Source organism: Lampris incognitus, chromosome 15 (genome assembly GCF_029633865.1).
Source record: "Lampris incognitus isolate fLamInc1 chromosome 15, fLamInc1.hap2, whole genome shotgun sequence".
In the NCBI taxonomy this organism is placed as follows: domain Eukaryota; kingdom Metazoa; phylum Chordata; class Actinopteri; order Lampriformes; family Lampridae; genus Lampris; species Lampris incognitus.
In genome coordinates, this window is record NC_079225.1 from 25,845,148 (window position 1) to 25,859,605 (window position 14,458).

General features: G+C 41.5%; 1 protein-coding gene across 1 annotated transcript in view; it reads right to left on the reverse strand.

Moving 5' to 3' along the window:
* Window positions 1-1,686: 1,686 nt before the first annotated feature.
* Window positions 1,687-14,458, reverse strand: part of LOC130125070 (WD repeat-containing protein 26-like) — a 28,434-nt gene continuing 15,662 nt past the window's right edge. The window contains exons 6-14 of the mRNA XM_056294510.1: window positions 12,020-12,176; window positions 11,665-11,803; window positions 11,258-11,398; window positions 10,286-10,405; window positions 6,896-7,041; window positions 6,565-6,643; window positions 6,196-6,325; window positions 5,011-5,205; window positions 1,687-3,556 (exon numbers count right to left, since the gene is read on the reverse strand). Coding sequence (XP_056150485.1) covers window positions 3,531-3,556; window positions 5,011-5,205; window positions 6,196-6,325; window positions 6,565-6,643; window positions 6,896-7,041; window positions 10,286-10,405; window positions 11,258-11,398; window positions 11,665-11,803; window positions 12,020-12,176 — 1,133 coding nt within the window. The 3' untranslated portion in view covers window positions 1,687-3,530. The remainder of the gene's footprint in view (window positions 3,557-5,010; window positions 5,206-6,195; window positions 6,326-6,564; window positions 6,644-6,895; window positions 7,042-10,285; window positions 10,406-11,257; window positions 11,399-11,664; window positions 11,804-12,019; window positions 12,177-14,458) is intronic.

The following is a 14,458-nucleotide window of genomic DNA, read 5'->3' on the forward strand; positions in this document are numbered from 1 at the left end:
ATTGGCAATTGTTCGTGTTACCCCTAGTTTTGGCGTTGATGATGTAACCTACTGCCAGATGCTCAGCCTCCACACATTGCTTTTAAGTCATTTTTGACCAAATAATTGATTAAAATACAAAGACTTTTTTTTTCTTAACAGAATTCAGCCCAGCTCTTTTCAACAATAGCCCCTTGAGATATGCTCTGCTCAATGCACTGACACTCAGTTTGGCTCTGCACTCCTCTCTATGATTAGGGGTGGGAGGAGTGGATAAACCAATCCCAAATCTGGCTTTTAGGGGCTATTTCATTTTCTTGCCCCTGGGAACTTCCATAAGCCATTATTTTTGTTTTTTCTTTTTTTGTCAAAACCCTGAATGCTTTATTGAAAATATGCATACATGACACTTCTCCTACACAATGATACAAAACAGTACAATCACTTTTGTAAATAACACATTAAACGCAAACCCGCACAACCCCCCCACCCCAAACCCAAGGAACTCTAGAGATGCTACAGTAAGCCCTTATTACTCCCCCCCACCCAGCCCCTCCCCACCATCACCATCACCTCTGAGAGAGAAATAAGACATAGTTGAATCGGAAACAACTCCCTTGGTAAAACCTAGACAAAAGAACAGAGTAGACACCAAATTGCATACAGACAAAGCATATGCCACCAACAGATGAATTATAAGCTTTTGATGAAAAGCTTTCTGGGGTTCTTTGCAGTTATGATTTGCCTTGAGTCCTCTGAAATGATGTAGAGGGTGTGGATAGAGGATGTGGAAGAGGAAGTTCAAGTCCATTCAACTGTCCCGGAAAAATACTAGAAGATTCCAGAGCGTAAATATCAGACGGCGACACACACACAACACCAACAGAAAAAACACCACTGTGTGCCTCAAGCGTTTTTGGTTTTGAAATGGGATAGATAAGTGGCATCTGCCAACCAACAGTGGCATATCAACGGAGATTTTGGTCAAATACACAACCATGCGAGAAGTAGATTTTCACAAGGGTAATTCTCTTTAAAGGCAGGGGTGGATAGTTTAAACCTGATTGATTATAGGTAACATTTCCCATAGACTCATCCCACTCATATTGGCATGGGTGTTACTGTGCATATTCATTTGCAAGAGTAGTGGTGGATATAGTAATAAAACTGAAATAAGGAAGAAAAAAAACAGGAATTATGAAGACTCCAAAAATCTGGTTATATTTTAATATGATCATACAGGGATAGAGGTCAACCAAAAAGATATAATGAGAACAAAAAATTAAAGTAACAAAAGGTTCAATAAAAACAGAAAAAAGCATTGTTGTTAAACATTTTATCAGTCTGTAGCAAATAGTCATTACATACCCTGAAAAAGGGAGGAAGGAAGATTTGAGTGGTGTACTGACAACTGAACAAATTGGCTGGAGAGCAGGGGGGCGCTGTGCAGAATTTGCTCTAAGCTCGAAGATTGGTACCCTCAAGATGAGGCTGCTATGCCTTGGATGAGGATGTAATACATGACACATTCATGCACAAGATACGCAGTCACTGTGTAGAGGACCACAGAGGCATAGTTAGGGCTCAATTCCTTCTGGAATCTCTTCTTTAGGTTAGTCTTCACAACTTTTTCAGCCATTACACTGACAAGGGTGGCTGCCATAAGGTGTTGGTGCTATTAATATGAGACCCTAATGGAATTAGGTCTTTTGTAATGGGTGCAAGAGAGCAAAAAAAAAAAAAAAAACCAAAACGAAAAAAAAAACACTAAGTGCAGTGGGATTGTAATACATACTGAAGGTGTGTGTGTGCACGTGTGAAGAGGAAGGCATTTTGTGTGTGATTCAGGACAGCAAATCTATTCCCTAACACTGTGGACGTAGAATGTGGTTCTGGTTACTGATGCCTCTTCCCTCTACGCAACATGTTGAATCCTTTTTCCATTCTTACTAACATAAACTCCTCATATGAAATGACCTTTTGCTCATAACAGCTTAGTTTACAGCCTTTTTCCTTTAGCGCACCTCATTTAATCTGCTTTTTCAAATTTCCTTAACCCCCCCCCCCCAAAAAAAGATGCCAATGACTCAGTGCCATTTCAATGCCATATGGTTAGGAGATATATAAAAAGTGAATTCAATTGTAAAATAACATCCCCAGATTAAAAAAAAGGGTTTTACAAAATGGCTCTCAAGTACTTTTTGTTCCACAGATAGAGGTCGCTTTGGGATTTTGGATAACTTAGAATGGTTTTAAAATCCTCTTTACAATTTCACTGGGGGTGGGAGGTGGGGGGGACTGGGGCATGGGGGAAGCAAGAATCTTCTGCTGGTGTGAATTGAACACACATACAAGCACGCACGCAAATAAATCCATTCCCACACCCACCAATATCAACTTCCATACGCAGGCATACATGCACCTGCATTCATACACACCAACATCCACACAAAATGTGTGCATGCACAATACACAAACACACACTAACACACACGCACAGAGGAAGGACAGGTGTATACATCAGTGTGCAATTTAAGGTGCATCTCATGTTCTTTTACATCTTAGAGCATGCCCTTCAAGAGAAATCCAAGAAGATATGCCTACAATGGAAATCCTACTGCACCAGCAATGGTTGGTTCTTCACCTTTGACTTATGAATCACTCTGTCCTTCACCTCTCAGGTAGATGTAGTGGAGATGTGCGGTAGCTAGCTCAACAGAGGGTATGGGTGACTGTCAGTTTGTGTCATTACAGCGGCTGTTAGGGTTAGTTTCAATTCACGTAAAAAAAGCTTTTTCCTAATTTGGAGAATCAGAGAGAAAAACTGTATTCTTCACACCAAAGCTTTCTGCGGGTACTAATCGAGCTAAGATTAACCTCTTCAGTGAGAATAACGATATGTCTACTATAAAAAAAATCCAACATTTAGCGTAGCCTGTTTTGTGTCGTCATTCGGCTGGCTAGCATCTTATGGTGGATTTCGAGCCTTTGTCCGACAACTAGTGTGAAGAATATAGCAAGAAAAAGAGAAAGAAAAACAGACACACAGAAGAGTTGCCATATCCCCATATGCACCATCCTCCCCTAACACCCCCCACCCCACCCATCTCCATGTACACATATACAGGTATGTGAGACAGATACAGACAGACGGACTTGGTCCAAAGAATAGACGGCATGTCTGTGGTGTCTGTCTGGCGGGATGGATGGCAGGGGCTTAATGTCGGGCTCCAAGCCCACGGTGGAGGTGGGTTTCCTGGGAAACATTGGGAACTTGATGGCCATGTCCTTTGGGGCAGGGAGTATTGGTCAAGATTGAATTTCTGATGAGGACCTGGATTTTTTTTTTCTTTTAAGAGTACCCATCGTCACCTACACAGTTTTGTCTGGATCAGTTATGAGACTTTTGTTCTCAAATTTGTCTTGGTGGCTTTTTGTTTACTTGTCGTCGTTTTTCTTCGGGTTGGATTTCATTCACCTGGTTTGGATTTCGTTTTCGTCGTGGATTTGTTGTTAAAGAGAGAAGACGTCTTCTGCTCCATCAGTCACCATCAACTATCCATGTTACTGCAGTTCTCTGAGGAAAAAAGGAGATCAATTAAATAAGGGGATAAACACCTTGCAACACTATGTTTACAAGTATGTTTAATACAATGGTGCTTTATTAATCAGCTCTGCATAAATAAAATCAGTTCAATAGATAAAAAAGGAGAAGCAAAAATAGCTTTGATGTTAAAAATTGTGTCAAAGGGAAATTTTGCCTATGTTAAACTTTATGCACAGATCATGGAGGTGGCATCTCTAGCACACAATACTTGCCAATATTATCTGTCACTGCAACCCGTTATAGCAAACTGGCTTACTTCCGCCATCCATTGAAATCGGTGGATGGCAGAAGAAGATACAAGGCCAACTGTCTGAGATGTAATTTTCTTATCTCTGCCATTGAGAAACACTTGTGCAATGCATACTGGTACATGACAATGTAGAAAAGCTCTTTTGGCAGGAGAATGTAAATTTCTCAGTCAAAATAAATTGCATTGAATCAGTTATAGTTTAGGACTGCTAGACAGACCACCAGCACTTGCTGGATGGACAAATTATTAGCAGTGATATTTCCCTTTAACAATGAAAGCATTACCTACCAAAAAGCTTTTATCAGAAGTATTAACATGGTTTCACACGACAAGTGGAAAGCTTTGACATAGCCAAACACATAGGACTGAAGGGTCAATGTGGTACATAAGACTCTTAACATTGGTTTCAATGGCTATATCTAACTTGGGCAATTCATCTTTTATCTCAAATGGCTAAAATTGCTTAAGTAATGACAGAAACTAACGGTGATTTGTTTTACATTTTTGCAGGGACCATACCAATGATTATGCATGTTTTGGCCCATTTACTATAAATCACAAATACTTTACGTTACTTTCAACCAGTTTCCAAAGTATAGTACAGTTTTAGTTTATTTCTATTTTATTTTTTTAATGTGTTTTCCCTTACTTGCAAGCACCAATTGGTTTCCTTTCATTTCAGTACAGTGTGAAAATCAACATGCTGAGACTTTAAACCTGCTTCAGATCGGTAATCCATTAGTGACCATTTCATCGCCTTTATTGGTTCTGAAAGTTACGTTGTCATTGCGGTATAATGCAGCTGAAAGTGTGAATAGATTAGAAAAAACAGTCCCTGGAAAAAAAGATTGTTTTATAAAACAAAATTCCAACATCACATAAGAAAGTTGGGCAGAGAAGCAGTGAATTTTAAAGTGTGTTTGTCACCCGAACGTTTGAATTAAAAGAAACGGAAATTGGGTGATTTCTCAAAAACAAAACAAAAAAACCTCAAAACTATGCTTTGGAAAAAGGTTACAAGTAATGTAAATTATAACTGATTTGTAGTACATGGGTTAAAACATGCAAAAAACACCGATTTGGTCCTGTACAGCAGTTTTTATCACGTAAACTGAAAAACATCAAACACAATACGACAGAACGATTGTCTTGCAAGTTTGATTTGGCCAATCACCATTGAGTCCTTCGGCCTCTTGTGCGTCGAGGAAAGGCGCAGGTCCCCAAACACGCACTGTGCCGTCATCTGAAGCAGAGGCCATGAGACCTGGGATGGCTGGGTTCCAGCTCACACAGTTGACGGTGCGTGTGTGTCCTGTTAGCTCAGCAATGGGCAGCTCACTACGCCGGTGCCAGATGTATACCTTGTGGTCTGTGGCAGGGTAAAAGGTACAGAAATACAAGTGGGGCACATGAGAGTGGATGCGTTGGTGTTATGGATTACAGTAGGTATTAGAATTTAGCAAAGTAAGAGACAGACAAACAGGTTTGTTACAGGTGAATTGCAGGGGGGGGGGGCATCATTTCCAATACCAGATTAATGTCAAGCCTATGTATCAAGTAAAGAATAGAGCTGGTCTATCCTAAAACAAAATTTAAAACAGTTAAACCAGCTAATCTAATTTCACTGGAGGTCAGACCCTAAAGTTAGTATTTTATTTTATTTTTTTACATTTTATTTTTAAAGCCACTTTTGTTTGGTCATTGTAAAGTTGTTTTGTTTACAATGAAATTTTTCTTCTGCATTTAACCCATCCTGTTAGACAGGAGCAGTGGGCAGCTGTGGAGCAGCGCCCGGGGACCAACTCTAGTTCTTTTTCCTATTACCAGACAGGAGTATTAACTCTAAAATGCATGTCTTTTTAATTTGTCAATCATCTTAACACTCTATGGACTTTTTTTTTTCATTGCAGTTGTCATGTTTAAAAACTAGAATATGTGCTGATATATATAACTAATCTGGGATGAATGCTGCAATAGCACTGGAATATCTACTTATTTCAGTGGGGAGTTTCACTTTTAACTTATGGCTTTACATCAATAAGCTTTGAATGTGTGCAATATGTGGTCAGAGATGGATGTTACCCATTTGTCATTCCAAAACCACACTACGCTACAAGAAGATATAAAACCGCCAACCCCCCGACGGCCTTACTAATCCCTAATCAGAAATAAGAAGCACAAGTATGATGCTTTCAACTCCCCAAGAGCTCGAGTAAAGAGACTAGTGTTTTGAATTGAAGTGATAAAAGAGCTAGTTAGAATAGATACCCACAAGGGTTAGAAAGAACTACAATCTCATACAGTTGTAATGGTTACTTGCTAAATATGGACCCTCTTCATAAAAACTCTTCTGCTTTACCTTCACTGCCACTGGCAATGAAGTCTTCATTGTGCCCTCCAAAGCAGGAGTGAATGGTGTAGAAGCCCTGGGTAACTCCTTGATACTTCCTCACCAACACCCGGTCTTGCAGGTCCCACAGGTGCACCCCCTACAGGGGTTCGGATGGGAAGGGAGGATAATAACTATTGTCTATACATATTCGGAGCTTCTCAAAAATAAAATAGCAAGTTATTTCAAGAACACAAATTTCCTTAAACAGTAAGACACCAGGGTTAAAATGGTCAGTTCAGTACAAAGTAATGCATTAAAAAAAAGTACCACATAGAAAAAGTATCAGCATTCTTGCAGAAGTATGTACAGTGCACACACCAGAGTCAAATGGCTTACCTGAGTTGCTACATTTAACAAAGCTAATCTTCCGTTCTTTGAAACAGTGAAAGACATGATAGGGTGGTCTTCCTGAACTCTATAAAAGACACATTAAATATATATGCAGTTTAGAATTAGCCTGCATAATCGCGATATCAGTAAAGAAAGAGATGGAAAACAGCAGGCTACAATGAGTTGGTGGTTGACATTAATTGTTCATTTGCTAGTGAACAAAATGTGTGACTCACATTTTAATCCTGCAATCACTGAAACTTCAATTATCAGGTAAATTCAAAAGTGTTTCAGAAAATAGAAAAGACTGGGTGGTTGGGGTTGAGGAGACACATACATGTTTCTGTCTGTAAGATCCTCGAAGTTGTAACCTCTGATACGTTGATGGGTGTCGGAGGCCAACACCGTCCTGCCGTCACTCGGGCACCACAGGCATTGCACTCTCACACCTTCCCAGGAATCTAACAGGTTACCATCCAGGTCCTGACAACACAGACAGAAGGTAGTGGATTCATTGAGGAGCAGAATTCATGCATCACTTACAGAAAGTCAATGGCACGTCAAAGTAATATCCCTTAAAAGGGGATGGCTATCTAAAAGACTGAGTCATTGAGGAAATGGTTGCTATTTTGGAGATCAACTAGCTACTGCTGGAACTTGGTGAGAGTTATGGCTTACATAGCTATGGATGAACTATTTCACTTTAGAAAACTTCATTTATACCCAATAATATGACACATGTAACAGTCTGCAGATTAAGTATTTGACTTTTTGCTGATAAATCATTACTTGTTTAAATAATATGAAGTAACTACAAGCAACATTCCCTGGAGAAAATGTATGGGCTAATTGAGAGTTCTTGCAAAGTAGTTATAAGGTGCTTGCTAGAAATCTGTGAAGAGCCAAACATGAGCAGCCTATGATGAGAAAACCTCTTTGGAAGATTTAGCATTTCACTATTCATTTCCATGACAAAAAAAAAACAAAAACAAAAGTCAAATATTTTCAAAGCATAACAGAATTTCAAAAAGTTGACTAGACCCACACAGCTCCTCTAATAGCTTTATGTTTTAGATACATAGGACTAGTTAAGAGTCCAAATCCTTTACTTAGCCCACATATTAACACTAACCACGAATTGGCTGACACAGGGCTGAAAAGAAACTTGTAACTCAATGAAAAGCTCAAGTTACATAAAATCCCTTGGACAGAAAAGCAAACAAAAACATAATGTCTATGAGCTTTTATTCTAGACCACAGATTCACGAGTAATTATTGAATGCACTCTTAATATGCTCTTAATATGAGCACTGCAATCTGGAAGACCTGTTGAGTGGCAAAACCTTTATAACTGACCTAATTTATTAACCTTGATTGATGTACATAATCATGAACATTGGGGGTTCTCCGCTCTCAACCTATCATACACAGCGTCTTTCTCTGATGTCAATAAGAAGGACATTCTCCAATATCCTGTAACACACATATGAATCTACTACTACTACTATTTTTGGATGCTCCTGTTAGGGGTCGCCACAGCGGCTCATCCATTTCCATCTCTTCCTGTCCTCTGCATCTTCCTCTGTCATGCCAGCCACCTGCATGTCTTCCCTCACCACATCGATAAACGGCCTCTTTGGCCTTCCTCTTTTCTGGCAGCTCCATATTCAGCATCCTTCTCCCAATACACCCAGCAAATCTCCTCCGCACATGTCCAAACCATCTCAATCTTGCCTCTCTTGCTTTGTCTGCAAACCGTCTAACCTGAGCTGTCCCTCTAATATACTCGTTCCTGTCCTCCTTCATCATTCCCAATGAAAATCTTCTGCCACCTTCAGCTCCGCCTTCTGTCTTTTCTAACACACACATGAATGATCAGACATAAAAAACAAGATCATAAGTGGGGGAAAGAGTCTGAAATAAGATCATAAGTGGGGGAAAGATCTGAAATGAACCTAGAAGCCATATAGAATAGAAAGATGGAATGGAATTTTTTTTTAAAAATCAATCTATCCATTTTCTATAATCTGTTTTGGAACTGCAGTGGCGGTAGGACCTAACAAGTGGCCCAGATGTTTCTCTGAGTGGGTTCCTCCAGGCCCTCCTTAATCCAAGGGAAGAGATTAATACACCTTCCCATCATCTCTCCTGTATCCTTCCTCTCACCTCTGGCACAAGGCTAATTGGGAAACAAAGTCTAATTTCAGAACCGTCACGTTTGCTTCTCTTGCTCTAACAGATTACATGTCTATATATAGAGCACTACGATTTCTGGGATGCAGAAAACACAAGCAAAACTAAGGAAGGGAGACATGAAAATGGATTTCAAATATAAATATGGAAGTGCACGGACTTTGTAAATTTGGGGGAAATTATTACAAAATTTGTTAATGTATTGGGAATTTCAAGTAATGTGTTCTTAGACCATCAGTCAATCTCCCTCACAGAAACCTTGTCATACTCCTGTGTTTTTGTGCATGTTGAGTGTGCACGTCACAACCTGTCCATTGTTTGTTGCATGGGATACAGAAAAGAATGTCAAAGTGACCAGCATCACAGAAGACAACAACATTTCTCTCCTAGGATGGTTCAGTTTAATGTATGAATATTAATGAAATCCAGATTAGGTAGTGGTTAGGTTTAGCGTTTAGGTTTGGATAGTGGTGAAGTACGCAGGTAAAACTCGTTACTCGGCACATCTCTTTATAGACATGGAGGAACACCTTGCACATCATATATGATGCCATGGTTTGGGAATGAGCTCAATGGTAATGAATAGGCACTTTGATTAATGCTGTTACTTTTATTATAAATCTCTTATGCAAGTACTTTGATTAAAATGAACTGATAATGCCATTTTGCTTTTGTTTTTATTATTGCAGTTAATTACACATACGTTCTTAAAATTAAAATGAGTAAAAATTACCCAACTGAAAAAAAAAAAAAAAATCAAGAAAACAAAAATGAGGAAAAAAACTTAATTTGGAAAAAAAAAAAACTAATTTCCACATACATAATGGTAGATAAACACTACAATACTGTAGTAAAAACAAATATCTATTCAGCTATGAAGAAAAAGCAAGTTACACTGTTTCAGCACTTCTGCCATTATTCAAGCCATTTAAGTGGTTCATAACTCTTTTTTCTATGTCCATGAAATGAGAAATAATTCCCAGCACTAGGGTTAGGTTTAACCCTTTCTGTCATGCTCAATGTACAACGTACAAACTATCCACTATTCAGATACATAAATAACAAAGCAGCACAAAAACAAGCACATGCTCACCCACGTGTGTACGTGTGCACTCAAAAACACACACATCACTATACAACTTACAGTTAAGCATCATAAACATAACAACCTTATGGGTTCAGCAGGTTCATGACTGATCAATCAATACATAGGAGGATCCAGTTATCTGTAGACTGCTTGCTTCACTAGTCACAACAGCAGCACTGGGAGTTCATATGCCGTTATACATACACAATGACTCACACACACCTGGTCTTTTTCTGCAACACCAACACTCCCTTGCCTTTTCCTCTGCTTTAAACACATACCAGACATTCAACACGGAATACAGAAGCAATGCATAAAGCTTTGATGGTGCAAAAGAGAATGACGGAAGCACAAAGACCAACAAATGTTACAGAGCTGCCTGCAGTTGATGGTAGACCAATCATACAGAAATTATACATCAACAACAAAAATCATGGGGTCACTTACACACTGGTAGAACTGCCCCCTCTGTCCTCCGGTGACAAAACGTTTGCCGTCAGGGTTCCAGGCCACACTGGTCAAGCTGTCCTCATGGGATTGGGACATCTTGGTCCGCAGTTCCCCCGTCTGGCCACCAGGAGGATAGGAAGGATGAGGCAGGATAAGATGAGAGGTAAAGGGGTGGAGGTGGGGTGGGAGAGAGCAGAGGAGAAAGAATAAAAAGGATGGGAGAGAGGGGGATGGGTAAATGACAGAGGAGGGGGGAGGACAGGGAAAGACAGGTCACTGAGTACACATCCTATAGAATATCTGCGGGAGGCTCGAGGCATATAAATTCATGACTGTTTGCCTTCAAGTGGATTTTTCATTTCACAATTCAAGTCCTTACACTTTTAAATTCTGTGCTCTTCTAAATGACCAGTGAACAGAGTAGAGCACAGGGAGAATGGGGGCTGACTTGTAGAATCACGTTACAGAAAAGATACCTTCAAAATGAGATTAAAGAGGAAGCAAACCTTCAATTACAATTTTCAAGCCAAAACATATTGGTATTTCCCTTTGGGTAGAAAAATTGCTTGCCCTGGTGATTAATTCAACAAAAATGAGAGTGCATCGCTCAGCTGCTTTGAGAGAGAAAATCTATTTTGTCTCTTTCTTCAGTAAAACACATTACAATCAACACCTCCAACATGGCCAACATCATGAGGGCATCAAAGACATAACACCTCAAATTGCTTTGCCAACACACTTGTGGTCCAGCGTATAAAACCAATTAAATATGACCCGAGGAGAAAGGCAACATGGCGGTGTTAGCCAACTGAAGTTTCAGGGTAGGCTTCTAAGCTGGTGTGTGGCATTCTACAGCACTGCTACATTCCATCCAAACTGTCAGTGGGTGGAGAAGGGCTAAAAGTGAGTACTGTTTAACTGGGATCAAGAGAGATCTGGAAACAAACTTTTTGTGTGTGCTTTTGTTACCTGGACATTCCAGAGCCAGAGTTCAGAGCAGTCATCAGGACCACAGGCGATTAGGTAGGTGTTGTCAGGGCTCCAGGCTAAGTAGGACACTCCATAGGCATGACCCTCCAGGGTTCGCAGCAGCTTCAGCTGGTGGCTCTCCTATGCACAAATGGGTATCAATGTGTATTATACATTCATGCACATACATTTAAGAGAAAAATAATCAGGGAAAAATGGATGGAAGAAAGAGAGAAAAGTAGCCAAATAAACCATAGGTAAAAAAATTTACATGAATTTACCAATGAAAATAAATAAATATATATATATAGTATATATACACGTGTGTGTGTGTGTGAGAGAGAGTTATGTTAGCATTAGAATGAATATACACAAATAGCAGTGCACGTATGAGTAATCACACTTACAGGGTCCACTTGCCAAATAATGACAGTTGTGTCTTTGGAGCCTGTGGCCAATTTGGTGCCATCATTGGAGAACTTGCAGAACCAGACCTCATTACAATGCTCTGTCAGGATTTGCTGGGTGTAACAAGGAAACTGTTTCCTGTAGCAAGAGGAGGGGTTTATGGTCAAAATCTTTTTCGTGCCAAGTCAAAAATTATGGCACACAGTGTTGACATCGGAGAGGTGTCCCATTCGAGTACGACAGTAAAACATCAAATTCAAAAATACATTTAAATTTAACATTCTTACTCAATAGAATAGCTAATCTAACAAACATGTCTTAAAGTCTTGATAGTGAGGGCAGCATGCTACCTACCGACTGCAGACGTGGTCAAGGAGTAAGGAGACAGAATCCAGGCTGCTGTCTAGCTTGGTGTTGTGGTAGAGACAGCGGTCCCTCTGCAGCTCCACTGCCTGGCGCAACAGGGTCTGCAGCCGCCGAGGAGGCAGCATTACAGAAGGAGGCAGGTACACTGCAGGGGCAGGCAAAGTGGTGTTTACAGGCATCACAAGGAAAGCATTTATTGAAAAGTAGTATTCCTGTAAGACTGCATCAGGTTTTCACAGGTATTTTTCAGATTTTCATTGGTTACAGATGACGTGTTCGTTGAGTATTTACAAAGTGTATTTACAAAGTGCGTGGGGTGGCTTACGCAGTGAGTAAGGTGGTCTATGTTAGCTTTTACGGCTAAGTGAATGTTGTGTGTGTGCGTGTGTGTGTGTGTCTTCTCCGTGGATTGTCACCTTGTCATGCTGGAGAGGCTTGCGTGGTCCTGAGATCCCGAGAGCAATGCCATCTGGAGCTATGCTCCAGATAGGGTCACCCATGGCAGTAAGGTCAAAGGGGAGGTCCCTGACAAAGAGCAATCTCATCCTCTGCATGGTGGAACAGGCAGAGGATGATGGCTGACTTTAGGGAAGCATCACAATGGCTGGGAAGGCAGATGAAGGCTGCAGCAGAAATGGGCCCCAGTCGTCTTGGACTCCATGTCACTGGATCCTGACCCAGATTTGTCAAGAACCATGTGGTGGCTGTCTGTATACCAGTCTCCCCACATTAAAGTCATGCACAGGTGTTCTCCATAAAGGGAATCCACCCTAACATCCTGGATTAAGTCCTATGGCAACTGGCAAGTGGCGACGGGGGGCACTATTGTGAGATCTGGAAGCCCTTAGTCATGAGCCAGCACATCAGGCGGCGGGTGCTTGATTCAGTCGCTGGGCTCTTGGAACGAGGTAGAACGAGTCCTTCAGTAGCTGCACCCACAACTGAGCAGCCCTCTTTAGGATACACTCTGCTCACCCCACCCGGGTATGGGGCTAGAAAAGGCACCATAAAAATAGCCTGACTCAAACCTCCTGACTGGATCCTGACTGGATTACCACATCCAGAGGGATCACCACATGCGGTCAGAAACATAGGAACATGAACTCTGGAGCCTGGAATATATGCACACTGATGAATAGTGCAACCAGTAACAGACCCGAGAGGAGAACAGCGATCATCACTACAGACTGAAGAGATGCCGGATTGACACAACTGCCCTTCCTGAAACCCAACAGGCAGACGAAAGACAACTGAAGGAGAAGGGCGGCTACACTTTCTTCTGGAAAGGAAAAGCTGTTGATGAGCCCAGGATCCATGGCATTGGATTTGCCATCAGGAACCAGATCCATCAGCCACCTGTCTGAACTTCCTGTGGAGATCAGTGAGCGTCTCATGACCATCCATCTGGTGCTTGCCAATAATCAGATGGCAAAAGTTGTGAGTGCCTATGCCCCTACTTTAGATTCTGAAGAGGAAGTAAAAGAGACCTACGCCTGCTTAGACGAGACACTGTCAAGAATCCCCAAGGAGGATAAGATTATTCTCCTAAGGAGACTTCAACACCAGGGTTGGCTGGGACCAACACCTCTGGAAGGGCACTATAGAAAGAAAGGCATCGGGAACATAAACTCCAATGGAGTTCTGCTTCTTATCAAATGTGCTCAGTATGACCTCACCATCACTAATACTGTTTCGCCAGAAAAGGAAAATTTAAGGTTTCTTGGAGACACTCCTAGTCCAAACAGTGGCATCTCCTAGACTATGCCACTGTGCGAACCAGGGACCGCCACGACGTGAACATCATGAGGGCCATGGTCGATACAGATGACTGCTGGACAGATCATCTCATCTGTTCCACGATGTCCATCAAACTCAAGAGGAAGAGGAGGGTTCAAAAGAAGCAGAGCTGGCCAAGACTGAACCTTGAAACCTGCAAGGCTAAAAGAGTGGCTTACTACAGAGTCAAGGCAGACGTCCAGAGATGGGTGAGGGAGCTTGAGAACTCTTAGTGGACACAAAAGGCTCTGGAAATCCAGTGACTGGCAGAGTCGGGTGACACCAGAGGCTTTTTCAGTGCTACTAAGGCCGTCTATGCTCCAAGCAACCGCAGCTTAAACCCCCTGCCCTCAAAGGACAGGCAGGAGCTGCTGAAGGATGACGAATCCATTACCACCTGATGGAAACAGCACTTCCAGGAACTCAATTGCAACAGCACAGCTGAACCAGACACTGCCGGCTACATTCCCTGTAGTCCCATCAGAGAAGACATTAGGGAACCTCTCACCATGACAGAAGTTCAAATGGCATCAGGAGCCTTAAGAACAACAAGGCTGCCGTTCCAGATGAGATCCCAGCTGAGATTTTAAAACAAGGTGGACCAGAGCTCCTGTACCACATCCACACCCTCCTCCTCAAGGTCTGGGAAAA